The sequence below is a fragment of the Labeo rohita genome, chromosome 16 (assembly GCF_022985175.1).
Source record: "Labeo rohita strain BAU-BD-2019 chromosome 16, IGBB_LRoh.1.0, whole genome shotgun sequence".
Lineage (NCBI taxonomy): Eukaryota > Metazoa > Chordata > Actinopteri > Cypriniformes > Cyprinidae > Labeo > Labeo rohita.
In genome coordinates this window covers 19,890,750-19,912,361 of record NC_066884.1, presented here as the reverse complement: position 1 = coordinate 19,912,361, position 21,612 = coordinate 19,890,750, and the positions used below count along the sequence as shown (strand labels likewise).

At 36.1% G+C, this 21,612-nt stretch overlaps 1 protein-coding gene across 1 annotated transcript; it reads left to right on the top strand.

Moving 5' to 3' along the window:
* The first annotated feature begins 363 nt into the window (after positions 1-363).
* nbn (nibrin) lies at positions 364-21,351 on the top strand. Its single transcript, XM_051131677.1, is given in 17 exon segments — positions 364-505; positions 1,515-1,636; positions 4,676-4,803; positions 5,705-5,864; positions 5,992-6,095; positions 7,456-7,573; positions 10,059-10,202; positions 10,205-10,251; positions 10,463-10,560; positions 10,810-10,948; positions 11,704-12,045; positions 13,782-14,436; positions 14,565-14,627; positions 15,600-15,761; positions 15,866-15,979; positions 17,166-17,215; positions 20,407-21,351. Coding segments are annotated over 17 exon segments (2,505 nt in total). The 5' UTR covers positions 364-474; the 3' UTR covers positions 20,435-21,351.
* Positions 21,352-21,612: the final 261 nt, after the last annotated feature.

Genomic DNA, 21,612 nt, shown 5'->3' with positions numbered 1-21,612 from the left:
TGGCAAAAAAAAATGTTGTGAACTGCAATTTAATTTAATATGAAAATATCTAATATTGATGCAGAGACATCCAGACACAAAGAACAAAGACTCTATTTTAGATAATCGTAATTTGATCCCCATTTGTTTATTTTAATGTTCTATTCGATTTAATTAAATTCATTATTAGCTTTTAAATTACCCTGTGCTGAACGACACATTCACAAATCACTAATATTAAAACACACTATTAAGTATAATAAGCAAGAATGACGTAATTACGCCATGACGCTAAGAATCTTTGTTCTGTTCGAAAGAACCGACTCGCTGAAATGAATCGAACCTCCTATCAGGAGCACTTTTATTTTGAAACTGGAAGTTCTTACGTCGCACATGAAGATGTAAATGTTGCGCGCCAGTTCATACAGTTCAGATTTACAGCTACAATATAAGATTAGATAAGTATTCGTTTGACAGAAAGCGACAAGTATTGGAATGTGGAAACTGCGACCAACCGAATCTGGAGGTAATGTTTTCTGTGCAAAATGAGTCGGTTATTCAGTGTTTTAGTGTACTGCGACATAACGTACGATTCAGTCCAGCTGCAAACCAACTGGAAAGCCATAACAATGCTCATCTAACTTGTCCGTGTTTACATAACATATCTCTCTATTTATGGGACGACTTCTAAGGACTTATGTAACGTTACAGCTTTACCTCATATCTCACAAGGCGTTCATTTCCTTAACTTCGTTAAACACTGTTTTGTACTGTAATTGTTGTTATACATAGAGAGAAGTTGGGTACAGTTAGAGTGTAAGGCTGTGACATGACATTCAGTATGCTAACATCAAATTTTACCACGTAAGTTAGTGAGAGTACTTATTTTGCTTCTGGTCACGACTGTAGCTAGAGTTGAAATTACTCATTTTCTTAGTGGACGTTTTCCCATTGGAAATGTTACATTGTAATTCATTTTAAGATGTGAATCAATCAATTGCTTATTCAAAACCGAGCTCTCAGTTTCACCCTTGTCAAAAATGTCACCACTGACATTTTTACATTCGTGTTCATTATTTAGTCTAAAAGACAGATAGTCAACCCCCCCAAAAATTTAAAACTGTTTTCATTTGCTCACCCTCATGTTGTTACAAACCTGACTTTCTATTTGCTGTGAAACACAAAATAAGATATTTTGAAGAATGTTGGTAACCAGTTTTGGTTTTCATTGACTTCCATTATATATATATTTTTTAAGTCATTGGTAACTGAAGCTGATAGGTTACCAACATTCTTTAAAATATCTTCTTTTGTGTTCCACAGCTGTTTTACATGCTTTACTTTAATGGAGTTTTGATGCAGACGTCATCTGCATCAAACCGGTGTGAAAACGTGCACATTTTTTTTGACATTTCTATTTATAGACAGATTTTGTGATATAATAAGAGAAGACACAAAAAAATCCACACATTTCCAGCAATTATCTGTATAGATATGGATGCTTAAATTCATTCCAGTCCTTTCTGTTTCTGAAGGGGAAAGTATTGTTCTGCTCCTGGGTCAGGAGTATGTGGTCGGCCGTAAAAACTGTGCGATCTTGCTGTCCAATGATCAGTCCATCAGCCGTGCGCATGCCAACCTCACTGTCACTGAGCAGGTGAGTAACTCCCCTCATAAGAAACAAAGGGCATCTTTAATAAAGAGCTGTTTTGGTAGTTCACTCTGAAACTTTTCTACTTTGTCTCCCTCTCATTCATATGCATTATTTGACAAACCACAATGATAGGTGTTTGTAGAGCTGCTAAGATAGGAGAATATGAATAGCATTTTAAAAAAACAAAAGTTAACAAAAGTCAGCTTGGCTGTGTTTTTCCTTGGCTCTCATAGAGCTTGTCCATAAATCTTATGTGCTTAAATAAGGCTGTTTCAAAGGCAATGCTGTGGGAAGTATTTCACAAAGTAATCAAATTTTAATTTATTAATTGTTTTTGATTATTTTGCTAATTACTAAGCAGAACCGTAATCACGCTTGTCATTATTTCCCTTAGTCACGCTTACTGTGAATTCAGGAAGTCATTCTTGCTGTGAAATACTTCAGAATGCAATAAATTCTATTTTTATATAACTAATAACTTCTTTGTAAGTATTGAAAAAAGTTATTAGAATAAGGCGTAACTGAGAATATTATTTTCATTCGAATGGTCTTGTTCAGGATAATCATATTAAAAAAAAGCATGAACTTTGACTTGTCCATGTTACTGATTTTAGTGCTTTGATAGATCGTTTGTCATCTTTTAAATAACTGAGGGAGTGTTGTGTTTTAGGAAACCAGTTAAAACTAGACATGTGACATTATCACAATTTCATATCACAATAATTGCTGTAGCTTTTATTAAATTAAATTACATTACAAAAACAAGTTGATTAACTTTTTTCCAAGTGACAAAAAGAACCATTAACATTTAAATACAGTAAATCAATACATAATAAAAAATAACAAATGCAATAAAGTGTAAAAGAGCATAGCTGTGAGAAATGATAATAAAGAATGAGAACATGTTCAGCAGATATCTAGATAGCCTCGTGGGCAGTGTGCTGACATGTAGCACCGTTTTGAGTCCTGGCTTGCAGACCTTTGCCGATCACATCCCCTTCTCTCTCTCCCACTTTGCTTCCTGTCTAACTACTGTCCTATTGAAATAAAGGCATTAAATGCCAAAAATACATTACCAGTCAAAAGTTTTTTAGTTTTTAGGAGAAGTCCACTTCCAAAACAAAGATTCACATATAATGTACTCACCCCATTGTCATCCAAGATGTTCATGTCTTTCTTTCTTCAGTCGTAAAGAAATTATGTTTTTTGAGGAAAACATTTCAGCATTTTTCTCCATATAGTGGACTGATATGGTGCGCCGATTTTGAACTTTCAAAATGCAGTTTAAATGCGGCTTCAAATGATCCCAAATGTGGTTGTAAATGATCCCAGCCGAGGAAGAAGGGTCTTATCTAGCACAACAATCGGTTTTCATTTTAAAAAATGCAATTGAAATACTTTTTAATCTCTAACGCTCCTCTTGCCTTGCTCTTGTTGAACTCTGTGTATTCTGTCTCAAGACAGTTAGGGTATGTTAAAAAAAAACTCCAATCGTATTTTCTCCCTCAGCTTTAAAAATTATTTCACAATCATCTTACGTCACTACAGAAGTACCGACCCAGTCTTTGCAAAGTAAACATGCAAAGAAGATCAAACACCCTTAACAAAAAAGGTAAAACAGCGATATAGGGCGATTTTGAAGTTGAGGGAGTATGTGAGATGGGAGTTTTTCTACATACCCTAACTGTCATGAACCAGAAAAAAAAAACAGTCCAGGCAGAGTAAGACAAGAGAGCGTTTGGCATTAAAAAGTGTATAAATTGTATTATTTTAATGAAAATAACCGATTGTTTCGCTAGATAAGACCCTTCTTTCTCGGCTGGGATTGTTTACAACCGTATTTTGGATCGTTTGAAGCCGCATTTTAACTGCATTTTGAAAGATCAAAATCGGGGCACCATATCAATCCATTATATGAAGAAAAATGCTGAAATGTTTCTCTCAAAAAACATAATTTCTTTACGACTGAAGAAAGAAAGACATGAACATCTTGGATGACAATGGGGTGAATACATTATATGAGAATCTTTATTTTGGAAGTGGACTTCTCCTTTAAGATTTTTAATTTTTTTTGTTTATTATTTGATATTATTTAATTATTTAATATTTTTTTTGATCCAAAGTACAGCAAAACCTGTACAATTTTTTTTTTAAATATTTTTACTTTAGTAGTCAACATTTGAAGTTGATCAGAAAAGTTGATCAAAGGAATGAATTACATTTTAAAATATTTTCAAATAGAAAGCAGTTATTTTAAATAGTAAAAATATTTCACAATATTACTGCTTTTGCTGTATTTTGGATCAAATAAATGCAGGCTTGGTGAGCAGAAGAGACTTATTTAAAAACATTAAAAATCTTACTGTTCAAAAACTTTTAACTGATACTGTAAATAAAAAAAAAAAAACATATACTTGTAAATAATAATTATTATTAAATAAGTATTTAACTATTTGGTGTTTATTTGGTGTAACTATTTTAAGAAACGCCATAGCAAATACAAAAATGTGAATGGCTGTTTAAAGACATGAAAATGCTGTCTGACTGGCTTGCATTTCTGCAATAAGTAGGTGTCAGATATACAAATTTGTGCAGTGCTTTGTGTACTACAGTAACCAGAGTAACAGGCCGATATCTGCATTTCTATAAGTGCCACCTACTGTCATGGAGTGAATCTGAAGTTTCTTTGTTACCACTTCATGGAAAAGATGCTAATGTGCTTATTAAAAAATTAAACAATTCAAACAAAGGTACCTGCAGGCACTGTATTATGAAATACCGACTATAACAATACCATGCATGTTCCTTATCACAGTATTCCGTAATACCAAATAACACTATTGAATTACAAATTTATTTGTACAGGTTTGTTAAATCTGTTTATTCTTGAGATGGCATATTATTCTGTAAATGTGTGTTTGCAAGTAAGATGCCCTAGATGGCCCCGTTTCCTTTACTGCTGTATTTTGAATGAATTAGTTCATGATGGTTTCTGGTTCACCTAGCTGACAGGGTTCTTTCTTGTTTTTATGCTGTTGGCAGGCGGTCACTCTAAAGGACAGCTCTAAATATGGCACTTTCGTCAATGGTGAGAAGCTTGAGACTGGCTCCACAAAGATCCTGCAGACAGGAGACAAAATCACATTTGGAGTCTTCGAGAGCAAATTCAGGTTTGTATGCAGCTGTGCATTCCTGTGTGTTATGGAGAATGCTTTTTTAAGCAGTTTCTAGTGGTAAAGGACTTCTTGAGCCAAAAAAAAACAAAAAAAATTACCATCGTGTTATTCATAACGCCTGTGACATTTTAATTTGTGCACTACAAATTAAAAACTTTTGAATTTCCTGATAATTTACTCACCCCATGTCATGTTTTTCCTTGTTCATTTGAAAATAAATGAAAGTTTTTGAGGGAAACATTCCAGGATTTTTCTCCATATAGTGGACTTCAGTGGGGATCAGCGGGTTGAAGGTCCAAATTGCAGTTTCAGTGCAGCTTCAAAGGGCTCTACATGATCCCAGCCAAGGAATAAGGATCTTGTCTAGCTAAGCGATTTGTCATTTTCTCAAAACAATAAAAATGAATATACTTTATAACCACAAATGCTCATCTTGCTCTAGCTTGTCACGCATGACGTAGTTGGAAGTACCGACCCAGTGTTTTCAAAGCGAATATGCAAAGAAAGTCAAATGTCCTTTACAGAAAAAGTTAAAACAATGATGTCGGACGATTTTGAGGAAAGAGAAAATCGAGTTTTTCGCATCAGAGCTAGTGCTAGATGTGCGTTTTTGGTTAAAATGTATATACATTGTTACTTTTTTACAAAATGACTGCTCGTTTAGCAGGATAAGACCCTTATTCCTCGACTCGTGTAGAGCCCTTTGAAGCTGCATTGAAACTGCAATTTGGAGAAAAATCCTGGAATGGTTTTCTCAAAAAACCTAATTTCTGTTCGACTGAAGAAAGAAAGACATAAATGTCTTGGATGACATGGTAGTGAGTAAATTATGAGGAAATGTTTATTTTGGAAGTGAACTAATCCTTTAATAATAATCACCCTTTTTTCCACTCAGTTTGGAGAAAGAGTGCATTGTGGTGTGTTCCTCATGTGTCGATAATGAAGGGAAAGCCTCCCTCTCTCAAGATTTGCGATCGATTGGGGGACGACTTGTCAACTCCTGGACACTTGACTGCACGCATCTCGTCATGCCCACTGTAAAGGTTACCATAAAGGTCAGGAGGCCTCTTTTGCAAATCATTTCATCTTTGAGAGTTTATTAAGTTTTCTGATTAACCACCAAAGAACCTACACTTAAGGTGCACTTAAACATCTGCTGAATCAGTGTCTCTATCTTTGCAGACAATCTGTGCGTTGCTGTGCTGTCGGCCCATAGTTAAACCTGAATTCTTCAGTGCGTTTAACAAGGCTGTGCAGCAGAAACTCCCACTGCCTAAACCTGAGAAGTATGAAGTGTTTTTTTCCTCTCTCATTCACAGTTTCCTGTTCTGTTCCATATATGTGTATGTATATATAGTAGTCAACATTTGAAGTGGATCAAAATCTTGTATCAAAGTTGTCCTAAAACCAAAACAATACCTGCTCTTGTCTTAGGACAACTTTGAACTTTTTTGATCCACTTAAAATGTTGACTGCTGTGTGTATAGATATATATGTATGTGTGTGTGTGTGTGTGTGTGTGTGTATATATATATATATATATATATATATATATTATCAGAGGTCGCGTTAACCGTAAATTGTCCGTCATTGATGGATTTTTTTTTTTTTTATCAGATGGAAAAAAAGCCATCCGTCATTTTGACAGATTACACTAAGTGTGATCTATTGTAAAATTGTACCTGTAATTCCCACCCCTGTCCAGTTGGTGGCAAGTGCAGTCCAATGTTGCAGCAGAGCGCTGGATCCAGAACAAAAATGAAACTGTCACGAATGTTTTCCTATGCGTTTGATTACGCACAGGCGAGTACACAGAAGCTACAACGATCTGTCACGCCCCATTCACGGGGGGTGTCAGCGTTAATGCTGCTCATTTACTTTAAATGGAGTGACGTCAAGTGTTGCCGAACTGAATTATGGGTCCATCGCGTTGCCCTGCGACAGAAGTTACATTTTTAGTTAAAGTGAACTTTTCAAGTGCCAACGCGGGCATTAGCCAATCAGATCGCCTTATGCAAATATACTAGTGCAGACGCTAGCCAATCCTGTTCGGTGCAGACACTGGCCAATCAGCACGAAGCTTCAGACATGCCCTCCGTGAAGCATTAACGCTAAAGCCCCATGTAAATGGGGCGTCATGCCACATTAAAGAGCGCCAAATTGTTATTTATTGCTTGAATTTCCTAACGAAATGGACAGAATTTGAAATCTGAGACTTTGTTTGATATTAAAAGTAACACTAGCCTATTGCTATTTGTTTATTCATCAGCTGAAAACAGCATAGACCAAAAGATTGATTGTGATTTAACAATCGATTTTGGTTCATTAAAATGAGAATGTACCAAAATTGAAAAAATCCCATCCCTATCATATTTTGTTGTTTTTAAACAGTGCGCTGTCGTCCTGTAACTTGTGAACAAAAATAAAAGCAATTAAATGTTTTATTCTAATTAAACTATGAAATTTATAATGACAGGTAATAATAGATTATGACAGAATTTTTACAACTGTTAAATGTTAAAGTCTAGCGCAATCTCTGATATATATATGTGTGTGTATGTATGTATGTATAGCAGTGGGCTAATAGCAATATTTTGAATATTTTGACATTATAGATGAGATGTTGCTGTGTTTTGTGTTGATCAGATTTAGGCCTCAGATTGATGAGCCCAGCCTGGCTAAAGAGGATGTAGATCTGAATGCACGACCTGAGAGAAAGAGCCTCTTCAAGGGGAAAACTTTTCTGTTTTTGAACTCAAAACAGGCAAGAGGGATTTATTTTATTTTTTTATTATTTTTTTGTTGTTGCTAAAATTCTAAATTATATTTTTCTGTACATTAATATCAGGATGGACTCCACCTCTTTTAAAAACACTTATACAGCTACTTATCATGGCTGTCACTACCATTCAATTTTTTATTATTATTATTATTTTTAAAGAAATTAATACTTTTATTCAGCTAGTAGCAAAGCAATAATTGGTCAAACGATTTCTATTTCTAAATTCTAAGAGATACTGTCTTGTAGAGCAGAATGTATAAGCATTTGTCTGCTCGCAGCACACTGGGATGTGGCCTATTTCACTAAATATGAGGCCAGAGGATTGTGATATTGTTCTTTTACTTTCATGTTCCTTATGTCACATGGCCAGTTACTATATAAGAAAAAGATGTTACCTTTGAACCCAAGTCTGTGGAGGTTTTTTTTTTTTTTTTCAACAGCCCACCCACGTACTGCAGCAGCTGTGTGTCATTGAGTCTCCACTACCAGACTCTAAGATGTCTTCATTTTTGTTGACTTAACAAAAGACTCCTTTACTTGTCCTGTAACATTATAATATCTGTTGTAGGCACTCTGACCTGTCTTACCTATTTCATGTGTTCTTTAACTTTGATCTTTTTTCTCAGAAGTGAAAGTTAGACATGCATCAGGACTTTATTCATTAGGCTGTTATATACAGTGACAAAGCTGGATGTCACATAGGAGTTTCTTCCATGCTGTTTTATATTAATCAGGAGGTGTAAAACAGTCCTGATTAGCTCAGAGGAAGATAAGACCATGTGAAGTCGAACAGCTGGGATATTCTCTGTAACCAGCAGGCTCGTTTGTGAGTGAATAACTGCTGATAGAACTTACAGCAGTGCAATGGGGTCACATGGTCATTTTCTTTCTTGTGTTTTTCAGGGAAAAGGTTTTAATCTCTGAAGACCCAGAAAGAAAAGTTTTTCTTTTTTTTTTTTTTTTTTTTTTTTTTTTTTTTTAATGTTACCAAAAATAGTGTTTTTGAGTGTTTGAAGTACTGTTATTTTAGTATAATTTAAGTAGTATTATATTGTTTATGGATATTTTGTTTTCATTTTATTGAAGTTGTTAGTTACAGTTGAGGTCAAACATTTAAATACACCTTGCAGAATCTGCTAAATGTTAATCATTTTACCAAAATAAGATGGTTCGTACAAAATGCATGTTATTTTTTTATTTATTTATTTTTTAATGATAGTTGTTCATGAGTCCCTTGTTTGTCTTGAACAGTTCAACTGCCCACTGCTCTTCAGAAAAATCCTTCAGGTCCCACAAATTCTTTGGTTTTTCAGCATTTTTGTGTATTTGAACCCTTTCCAACAATGACTGTATGATTTTGAGACTGAGGGACTCCTATGCAACTATTACAGAAGGTTCAAATGCTCACTGATGCTCCAGAAGGAAAAACTATGCATTTAGAACCAGGGGTGTAAACTTTTGAACAGAATGAAGATGTGTACATTTTTCTTATTTTGCCTAAATATTGTATTTTTCTTTTCATTTAGTCTTGCCCTTCAGAATCTACAGAAGATACTTACATATTTCTCAGAGGACAAAATAAGTTCAATTTACCCCGATCTTTAAATTTAAAAAGTTTTCATCCCCTGGCTCTTAATGCATCTTGTTTCCTTCTGAAGCATCAGTGAGCATTTGAACCTTCTATAGTAGTTGCATATGAGTCCCTCAGTTGTCCTCAGTGTGAAAAGATTGATCTCAAAATCATACAGTCATTGTTGGAAAAGGTTTAAATACACAAAAATGCTGAAAAACCAAAGAATTTGTGGGACCCCGAAGGATTTTTCTGAAGAACAGCAGACAGTTTAACTGTTCAGGACAAACAAGGGACTCATGAACAACTATCACTAAACAAAAAAACACAGCTGTGTATCATTCAGGTAACAACACAGTATTTAAGCGTATGTAAACTTTTGAATGGGAGGATTTGTTAATCTCTCTTGTGGATTATATGTAAATGTATTTTATGTGAAATATGTTATTCATGTCAGTACTACATAAAAAAAAAAATAACACACATATTGTATGATCCCTCTTATTTTGGTTAAATAGTTAACATTTTGCGGATTCCACAAAACAAAAAAAGAAAGAAAAAAAGAAAGTAAGAAATAAAAGCCAGACTCTACAGACAAAAATTATATATTTTTTTTCAGGATAATGATGGGTGAGTGCTTATTTCCTGTGTTAATGTGTTTCTTAGTAAAACAGGAAGCTTGAGTGGGACAAACTGAAGGGCTCATCTCATTTTTTTCTTTTTTTTTAATAGCCAGGAGGCTTCAGTTGCTAAATGTAGAAACTTGCAGTTTCATTTTCTATCCTGCTGAATATTGTAATTAGGTTAAAGAAAGATTTAGGAAATCATTATAATCTGAGCTGAATTATAATCAGTGTTTTATTGTTGTAATCACTGATGTTTTGTGTATCTTTTCAGATGAAGCGTTTGAGTCAGGCGGTGAGTTGTGGAGGTGGGGTGAGCCAACTTTTCGACGAGGGCTCTCTGCCAATTTCACTCCTGGAGTCAAGCAGCACCTGTGTGATTGACTTGACATCAGGGAACTCCCAGGCTGTGATCCCTCTCCAGCCTCCAAAAAGTTGGTGGATTCTGTGACTCAGATTCTGCACAGGTGTGTGTATATTTTTGCTCATGCCCAGTCTTTTCTATCCGTTCTGACAACATCTATACTGATTGTTCTGAGTATTGAGTAATACAATGAAGCTGGTGTTTAGTTTGTGTGTATTGCATATAATCAAGTGATAAACTTGGTTAGAGCAAACCGAAGCAGCACTACACCAGTAAATTCTTTGTCTCTCTAATGTTTTCTCTTTTTCACACAGAAACGGCTTGCGCTTTATTACTGAATCTGAGATTGGATTGGCTGCCATTCATATCAATAATCAAACATACTGCAATCCCTGCTTTACTATGCAATCTGGTGGGTTTACATACACATCCGGTGCAGATGGACCGCTCTAGGTCATCGTTACTCATTCTTAGTAGCGTTTCAGTATTAACAATGAGTGAATAATGATGAATATGATGATAATTGATTGTACTTTTTAAACTGTGTGTTTCGTGTGCTTACTGATCCTTACATGACAGTGAATCTGAGAAGTAGATTTCCTGACTAACCCGTGAACACTGCGACTCGACACATCAATAATTTCTCATCACTTCCTCACAGAATCAGTGAAAGTGAAACCAGTCATTGCTGCAGCAACACTTTCTCAGAACACTGCTGTAGATGAGACAGCGCTCGCGGCACCTTCCCAGAATATCACAGCCTATGTGGTCAACACTGAGCTCTCTCAGGAGCAGAGCAGGTAGAAGCATGTGTGCTGAATCTTGCAGAATACCTATTGTAGGTGGTAGATATCGTCAACAGTAAAAAAAAAAAAAAAAAAAAAAAAAAAAAATCGACCACCTAACATTTCCAGATACCAACTAACTCAAAACAACAATCTTACATTTGTGACCCTGGACCACAAAACCAGTCATGAGTGTCAATTTCTCAAAACTGAAATTTATACATGAAAATATGCTTTCCGTTGACATATGGTTTATTAGGATATGACTGTATTTTGGCTAAAAATCTGGAATCTGAGGGTGCAAAAAAAAATAAAATTAAGAAAGTCGCCTTTGAAGTTGTCCAAATCAAGTTCTTTGCAATGTATATTACTAACCAAAAAGTAAGTTTTGATATATTTATGGTAGGAAATTGTAAAAAAATCTTCATGAAAGATGATCTTTACTTAATATCCTAATGATTTTTGACATAGAAAATCAAAGATTTTGACCCATACAATGTATTTTTGGCTATTGCTACAAATATACCCGTGTTACTTACGACCGGTTTTGTGGTCCAGGGTCACGTTTTAGGCAAAAGTGTCCTAATTTATAGTCTATAACTTAAAGTTGCTTTATTTTAACTGATAGAATTTTAACAGACTGCTTTTGTACTTTTTGTTTAAGATAATCAATTCACAGAGATTAAAAACCACTGTTTTGCAGCATACAAATGATCAATGATAATCAGTAGTGATAATATAATGATAATATTCAATATTCACATTCTCAGGGTGGTTACAAGTGAGATCAGTGCAGTTGGTGAGACTCCAGAGAAGACACACCACACAAAGAAGGGCTCCACACTGTCAGCAGCAAACAAACCCTCATCCCTCAACCCAGAATCTTCCACTACTCGCGTTGTCAATGAGACGTTGATGTCATCTGAAAGCGTCAGCGTGGTTGAGCCTGAGCAGAGGATGAAGAAAAGTTCTGCTCCCTCGGGCAGAGGGCGAGTTGAACCTGAAGGTTCTGTGAAATTGCCAGCGCCTCCTAATGCCAGCACTACATTAAAACGGTCTCCCCAGAAACAGACAGCCCTCACAAACTTCTTCCAGCCTGCCAGCAAGAAAAGGCAAGTCTAATGTCACACATTAGATCACATAGGCTATTTAAAATAGCCGGTTTCTATTTTGTTGTATTTTAAAATGTAAATTATTCCTGTGAAGGCAAAGCTAAATTTTCAGCAGTCATTACTCCAGTCTCCATGATCCTTCAAAAACATTCTAATATGCTGATTTGGTGCTCAAGAAACATTTCTTGTTGTTATCAGTTACATATTTCTGTGGAAATGTGGTAATTTTTCCCTTCAGGATTGTTATAAATTGAATATTTAAAATAAATTATTTTGTGATATTAGGAATGTAACAATATCAAAATATCAAGATACGATAATATCGCAATATGAAGTCCACGATGCGATATGTGACCCTGGACCACAAAACCAGTCATAAGGGTCAATTGAGATTTATACATCATCTGAAAGTTTAATAAATAAGCTTTCCATTGATGTATGGTTTGTTAGGATAGGACAATATGGCCGAGATGTAACTATTTTAAAATCTGGAATATGAGGGTGCAAAAAAATATATAAATATTAGCTATGTTTCTATCACCCTGGTTTTATGTAGTGTAGTTTTGATCGCATCAGAACAAGTGATCTTCTTTTTAGTTGTGATATACTGTCTCAGTCTAAATTACATTCACAGTGATGTTTTAGAAGCCAAACAAATCAGAATATAACAGTAATAATAACAATTTTATATTATTGTTAGTCCTATGACAGTAATAGCCATATATTGTAAAACAATTGCACTGTAAAATAAATGAAAATTAATATTTCATTATTTTAGCTTTACACATCAGCAGCATGTGCCAAAGCATAATGGCCCGAAGCACAACTTTAAAGAGATTTTATGTTAGATTATTTTATACTTTTTCTATACTTATCTATACTTTTTGTCCAGAAGACCTATATCGTTCCGTATCGTCATATGACCAAGTTAATATCGAGACAGTTTTGCTATCGTGATACCACAATATTGATAATATTGTTACATCCCTAGACATTATGCATGTCTTTACTTACATCTTTGATCAATTGAATACCTCCTTGGTGAATAAAAATATTAATTTCTTTCAAACATAATCCTACTGACCCCAAACTTTTAACCGGTAGTGTAAGGTATGTGAAGCACACACATCTTAAAGAGATAGTTCACCCAAAAATGAAATTTCTGTCATTAATTACTCAGCCTCATGTCATTTCAAAACTTTTGTTCATCTTCTGAACACAAATTAGGATGTTTTTGATGAAATCCGAGAGGTTTAATTCTGACCCTACATAGACAGCAATGCAACTACCACGTTCAAGGCCCAGAAATGTAGTGAGGACATTGCTAATTTAGTCCATGTGACATCAGTGCGTCAAACGTGTGTCGAAGACTGACACGGAAGAAAAGAAATAGTTGAATAAAGTCATTATTTTTGTTTTCTTTGTGCATAAAAGTATTCTCGTAGCTTCACAGAGTTACGGTTGAACCACATTTACATAAAATGGTGCATATAGTCATGAAATCAAATACCCTCCCTAAAATGTGATTAAAGGAGGTCACAGGGCCTCAAGAAGAACCTGGTATAAATGCTAATGTGTCTCAGCTGACCACTTCTGATCAAATCACCAAAAGAGCAGATGGAAATTAATACCAGGTGAAGAGGGTCATGTGACCGTATTTTCAGTAGAAATATGCAGGATGTGAGACTTCAGTCACCATTTTATAAAGATTTATATTTTTATGTTTACGGTTACAGACCACGTGAAGACAGTGCCAGTTCTGTCCAGTCAGAGGCCAAGTTCTCCAGAAAAGACAGTGAGGATAAAGAGGGTGAGATCCAGCGAAGTTCGTTTGCCAGTAAATCTCACAAAACCTCACATACAACCCAAAATCAACACCGCTCCGTGTCACAATCTGAGCTCAGTGCCAGTCTGGTTCAGGCTTGTGGGTCCAGTCAGAGCTCTGGCAGCAAGAAGAGAAAGGAACCAGAGCAAGACGCCCCATCAGCCCCTGAGGAACCTGCAGCAGCTGCCGATTTAGAAATGTCACTTGAAGAGCTTGAGTCTATAATGTCTGATGAAATGGATGAGCCTCCGCAGACTGCAGCTAATAAAAAACAACGTCTTGAGTCAGGAGCTAACAGTGGAATCAATAACCCACGATTACCGAATCAGCAAGAGGGCACTGAGTCCAAAGGCGGAAAAAGCACAAGGAATCAGCAAAGTGGTGCCAACAACGTTCAAAACTTGCAGTTGGACAGAACAGGCCCAGCTGCAACAAATCAGGCCTCTGAGAGGCAGTCAAAGAGGTCATCCAATCAAACGCTGGATCTGGAAGCACATAGTTCAGCAAAGAAGGGGAAAAAAACAGAACTTGAAGAGGTCAAAGAAGAGGAAGTGTCATTTGTTGTGGTACAAAAGACAGCTATAATTTGTTATATATATATATATATATATATATATATATATGTGTGTTTTATATGCATCTTGTCTGTTTTTAATCTGCAGAACAGCTAGTGCCATGTTTGTTTTTCTTTCAGAATTCAAGGACCCAAAATGGCATTTCCCAGCACTCTGAGCCCGTAGTCAAACAGGAAATGCAGGTGAGAGGTTTTTTAGTAACCTTCATCACCTAAAACCTCTTTCCAGGCTTTCTGAAATGTCATGATCACCATGTTTACAATGGTTCCTGTGGAAGCCTGTTTCTGCCACTGAATAAACAAATAAAAAAAAAATAAAAACATAATTGTGATTTTTAAAGTCAGTTATAAAGTCAGAATTGTGAGATATAAACTTGTAATTATAAGAAATTAAGTCAGAGTTTTGTGATATAAACTTGCAATTATGAGAAATTAAGTCAGAATTGTGTGACATGAACTCGCAATTGAGAGTTATAAAGTCAGAATTGCAACATATAAACTCCCAATTGTGAAATTGAAGTATGCGGTTTGTGATATAAACTCCCAGTTATGAGAAATTAAGTCAGAATTGTGAGAGATAAACTCCCAGTTATGAGAAATTAAGTCTTTTTTGTGATAAGAATTTTGTGATATAGACTCCCAATTATGAGAAATCAAGTCAATTTTGTAATATAAACTTGCAATTGAGAGTTATAAAGTCAGAATAAAGTCTGAATATAAACATTCAGTTATGAGAAATAAAGTAGTAGTTCAGAGAAATAGTCTTTGTCTTGCAATTCTGACTTTATTTCTCGTAATTGTGAGTTTATATTACGCAATTCTGACTTTATAACTCGTAATTGTCCGTTTATATCATGCTATTCTGAGAAAAAAGTCAGAATTGCGAGTTTATACCACGCAATTCTGAGAAGTCAGAATTGAAAAGTTATATCTTGTAATTCTGACTTCATTTCTCAGAATTGCAAGTTTATATCTCACAATTGCGAGTTTATATGTCACAGTTCGGAGCCAAAAAGTCAGAATGGAAAGTTTGTATCACGCCAAGGAAAAAAAAAAGTTGCAATAACATTTTTTACTCAGTGGCGGAAACAGGCTTCCTTAGGCTCCCCCTAGACTAGAGTATAATAATAAAATAAAACCTTTGTTTATCTGAAGGCCTCAACCTCCAAATCTGGATCCGAGAATGATCCTGAGCTGCCCAGGAGGCTCCTACAGATTCAGTTTAAGTCTCTGACTGTGAGCACCTCTTCCAGATCAAAACCCAGCCCATTACAGACCCATGACCCTAATGACAAGAATGTGAAAAAGTTCCGCAAGGTTAGAGGATGCACACTTTAGCGATATTATGGCAAAGTGTCTGTCTTTGTGACATTTTAAATTGCTGTTTGTGGTTGTGCTTATATCTGTGTATGCTTGTGTAGAAAAATGTCCCTGGATTTAATGGGCTGCCCAACATTATCGGAGGCCGGGATCTTGTGGCTTACAATCGCAGTAAGAACTCTGAACTGGAGGAGTGGCTCAGACAGGCAGCAGAGGTGAGAGACCATGGAAATAAGTGGGTTTTAGATTATTATATTATATAATAAATTGATCACAAGTGACAGTAAATAAAAAAATGGTTACAAAAAAGATGATTTCAACTTTGAACTTTCTATTCATCAAAGTGTCCTAGAAAAAATAATTCTTGGTTTTCACAAAATGTTAAGCAGCACAACAGTTGTCAACATTGATAATAATAAAAAATATGCCTTAAGCACCAAATCAGCATATTAGAATGATTTCTGTAGGATCATGTGACAATGAAGACTGGCGTAATGGCTGCTGACAATTCAACTTTGCCATCACAGGAATAAATTACATTTAAAATGTATTTAAGTAGAAAATATTTTTTTAATACTGTAATAATATTTCAAAAGAATTAACCAAAAGAAATTCAGCCTTGGTGAGCATAAGAGACTTCTTTCAAAAACGTAAAAAATTGTAACAACCCAAAAAATTAAATATTGCGTTTGCTTTCATGTGTAGATTAGCTTCTAAAAAATAGATTTCCTCACTGAACCCTACTGTATTTGTGTGATTTATTTTCTTTAATGTTGTAGTTTTCTCATAACTGTCACTGTGATTTGTGTGGAATGTTAAGGACCTTAGATAGTGAGTTGAACATCAACAATGATAGCATTAACCTTTTTTTTCTGAAAGCTAAGAGCAACAAATAGAAGAACAACTGAGCTGTCTTTCACATAATCAGGCAGCACAGTAGATGCAAAACAGAAATGTTTAATTTCACTCAAAAATAAAATTCTGTGATTAATTACTCGTCTCATGCCGTTCTAAACCCGTAAGACCTTCATTCCTCTTCAGAATACAAATTAGGGTTGTTTTGATGAAATCTGGGGGCTTTCTGACCCTGCATAGACAGCAACACAACTACCACGTTCAAGGCCCACAAACACTAGTAAGGAGCAGCATATCTTATTTTGGTCTTTGAAGATGAACGAAGGTCTTACGGGTTTGGAACAACATGAGGGTGAGTAATTTATGACAGAATTTCATTTATGGATGAACCAGTCCTTTAACCTGCACCGCCCATTTATGCTTCTGTTGATTAGTGCAGTTTAATTTTCACATTTTAATGGTATTTACTCCTGACATGCTGAATAAAGTTATGAATACAGGATTTGTGTTCTCAGTTCTGGCATTCTCTCTCTCTTTCTCATTTAGGAGGAAAAAAACAATGAACGGGAGGAGACTTTGGGAGATGATTTATTCAGGTATGCAGTCTGTGCACTTTTACATGCAGTAGGGCATAAATGGATAAATGAGGGGCATGGGTCAAATGGACTGAATCAGCTGGGATGTCTTAAGCATATTTAGAGCTCATCTGAACCCTGACTGATCTTGTTTGATCCCCGGACAATTCTCAGCCTCAACCAGACACTCGCCACCTGCCTAAACTAACATTACATTCAACAAGACACTGACCTCTGACCTCAGAAAATCAAAGCTTACAGTGAGACAATAACTTTTGTGAGGGCTCAGTCTGCATTGGACTGGCTGAGACCGGTTTAAGCGACGGGATACTCTTACGCATCGAGGCGGGCAGGACAGAGGAATGTCTGGTTCCCCAGTAATGTGCCCCGTTTTGAATCTTTTGTCAAACAGGTGCTGAGATATGTGGTGGTAGACTTGCAGAGCTTTGACATGCCAGTGCTCTGGCTTTGAAAAGCTCCACTCAACCACAGCAAGTTTCTTTCTTAAAGTCGAGCACGCTTTTTATGAACTGAATTTTTTCTGAACTCATCAGCTGTGTGATTTGGCTGCTGATGAACTGCTGGGTCTAATCCACCGGTGTCACGACATCACGCATGAGTTCTTGAAGGGGGTTTTTTCTCCTTTTAGAAGATCCTTCGTTTTCGCAGAGCACGCTTGGAAAGAATGACGTCAATGATTTCTCAACTGCTTTTAAGTCATTGTTCACAGTTCAGGTCACGCTGGGCTGCGAAGACCTGTTGATATTTCTAACAAGCTCCTGCTGTTTAAACACACAGTGATTAGGACAGAAAATACAGTGGTGGTTTAAGTTAGTGGTCAGTGCCCTGTAAGATCACTTCTTTAGTAGTGTGACTCGTATCAGAGATATTCAATCTATATGAAAAGTGTGCTTTTTGAAACTTTTTGAATAGACAGCAGTGTTTAGAAGTTTGCTTTCTAGATATTTGTGTAGTTATGCCACATTCCAGACTGGGAAGTTTGGAAGAGGGAACATTACAGTTGAAATGTCCCACCTTAATGATTTTAGTCAATTATGGCAAAAACAGAAGAAAAAAACAAAACAAAATGCTGCCTTCCGTTTTAAAAACAGCTGATGAAAAGCTAAAATTAAAAGAGGAGGCCAGTTCAAGAACAAAAATTGACAGATAATGTACTCACCCCTGGTCATCCAAGATGTTCATGTCTTTCTTTTTGAAGAAAACATTTCAGGATTTTTTTTTCCATATAGTGGACTTCTATGGTGCCCTGAGTTTGAACTTCCAAAATGCAGTTTAAATGCGGCTTCAAACAATCCCAAATGTGGTTGTAAACCAAGGAAGAAGGGTCTTATCTAGTGAAACGATCGGTTATTTTCATAAAAATAATACAATTTATATACTTTTTAATGTCAAACGCACATCTTGTCTCGCTCTGCCTCAACTGTTTTTTTTTTCCGGTTCATGACAAAAACTCCCATCTCATGTTCTCCCTCAACTTCAAAATCGTCCGATATATTGCTATTTTACCTTTTTTTTGTTAAGTGTGTTTGATCTTCTTTGCAAAGACTGGGTCGGTGCTTCTGCAGCGATGTAGGATGATTTTAAAATGATTTTTGAAGTTGAGTGAGAAAATATGATTGGAGTTTTTCGATATACACTAACTGTCTTGAACCAGAATACACAGAGTTCAGGGCGAGCAAGACAAGACGAGCATTTGAGATTAAAAAGTATTTAAATTGTATTTTTTTTTTATGAAAATAACCAATCGTTTCGCTAGATGAGACCCTTCCTCCTGGGCTGGGATTGTTTACAACCGCATTTGGGATCGTTTGAAGCCGCATTTAAACTGGATTTTGGAAATTCAAAATCGGGGCACCATAGCAGTCCATTATATGGAGAAAAATCCTGAAATGTTTTCCTCAAAAAGCACAACTTGTTTACGACTGAAGAAAGAAAGACATGAACATCTTGGATGACAAGGGGTGAGTACATCATCTGTAAATTTTTGTTCCCCTTTGTCATCCAAGATGTTCATGCCTCTCTTTCTTCAGTTGTAAATTGTTTTTTCGAGGTAAGCATCTCCATATAGTGGACTTCAGTGGTGCCTACAAGTTTGAACATCTAAAAACGTTTTAATGCAGCTTCAAAGAGCTCTAAACGATCCCAGCTGAGGAATAAAAGTCTTCAAAATCTACTTAAATACGCCTGTGTCTTACGCAGATCATTTCACTCTTTGTGAATGTCATGTCATTAGCTAATGTTTTAACCATGTTTGTGTGCATACATTATCAAAGTATTTAAATTGATCGGCCCCATGCTCTGTACATTCTGCTGTTTCGTCCCACTTTGGGTGTGTTTGGCTTCCCAGATGTATGACTCAACACCAGTCATGTTGCTTCTACCGACTGGTGTAGGTATGCAAAGCAGAGATGTATACGCTATATCCTCTCCTGAAATACGCAGCTCATTTGCATTTAAAATGATACACACCAGCTCTCTTTTAGACACCCCAAAAATGACATTTTCTGCATTATAATAAATGATCTGTAGGGTACTTTGAGCTGAAACTTCACAGATACATTCTGGGGGCACCCAAGACCAATATTACATCTTGTAAACAGGTGCCCTTTTTCCGTGGCTCCTTTAGAGCTAGGATTGACACTCGCAGAGGACAAAGGTTTAGGCCTCGTCGGGCACAGAATTGTTGCCTGGAGACTGAACCTGGCTAACGGGGGACTTTCAAGTGGTGCCGTTTCTCCTGCCTAAGCAGAAAAACACACACACTCGCGCCCTCAAATATACACACAGCCACGACCGTGCGATTTGTCCATCACAACTGTTTGATCTCTGAATCTGCTCAGCCAGTCATGCATGGAGTGGGAACATCACACAGAAAATAAAAAGAATGAAAAGAAAACAGCACCTCTGTTTTTCCAACATCTTCTCCAGCTCCCACCCTCCCCCAGGCTAATGAAGTGTCCCAGACATGTTTTATGGAAGGGGATGTCTGGTTTGATGACTTTTAAACAATGTCTGATTTTTACAGCGTACCAGTTTGTATCAATTCGCTCAGTTATTCAATCATTTAGACACTGGTTACTAATTGTCACCGTAGGGCAGGAATGTTAAAAGCCTTTGTGGGAATGATGGTTGGACTGTATAAATTACTTGCTTTTGTGTTGAATCTGTTTCTCTCTCTCTTTTTCTCTCAGGTACAACCCTAAACTGCGCAGGAAGTAATAGCTCGTAATACTACTATCTGTGACGAGACGCAAAGAAAAACACACTTCCGTTTTTATAAGAGATTTATTTGTCTATAATAAAAAATACTCTGTACAAAACGTATATGTATATATTAAAAGTTGAAGTTTTACAAAACCGAGCAGTCGTATTTCACCTCCACGCCAACAATACATCACCTTGTGAAGCAGCTTTGACCATCTTGGATTGATTTAAAAGACTTTCTTATTTCTTACAGCTCTGATTTGTCTTCTTATGGTTTTGGTTCCTTCAAGTGTACCTTCAAGTCTTTTGATGAAATCTACTATCTAAACTGTCACTCCACACAAAGATTCCCTCAGCAGTCTAAACTTACAGCATGAACGGCTGAGATGAAAATTTAATGCTAGTTTAGAAGTTATTTCAATTAATATTTCAAAGCAATAAAACATTTATTTGGCACAACAGAGTAAGAAATAAAATGTTTCACTATTGAACTATTGAGTGTTGTGAAATACCTTATTGAGGAGTCAAAATCTGTAGCAAATGTCTAAAACATAGCACATTGGATTAATCTAAATTTCCTGTAATCCATAAGATTCTTGATTATATATTTTACTTACAAATTACCAAAATGACTGACAAACACCATGGTTACTATAAGTGAAAATTTGTAAGGTTTGGCACTTGTTTTAGGTTACAGTTGAAAGAGTAAGGTTTAATCTTGTCTGATGGAAGATACACATAGTCCAGGTCTTACAATGTTTTCCTTTTTTTTTTTTTTTAACAATAATCCAGATTAAGAGCCCGTTATGCACGCTTGGGTACCATAGAATGACTTTTTCACTTTGTTGTGTGTGTTTAAAGTGCTATTATGTGTTCTGTTTTAGAACATGTATCCAATGGACAGAATGTAATAAACTATTTCGGATAAGGCCATGTTTGTGCATCGTTTTTTTTAGACAAAGAAATGCATTGGCTCATTATTAGCTCATCAAGGTGTAAGAAATGCTGTGCGTATTAGTATACATTAATTGTGCGTTAAATGGCATTTCACAAACTAGGCCTCTCCTGCTCTTTCGGTATTGCTTTCTTTTACTCCTTAGTGCAAGCCTCCTTGACTTGTGCTGTGTTCACACTGACATGAAATCACTGACGTTTAGAGTTTCTGAGCTGTTTGTGTTTAGTATGCATTCCTA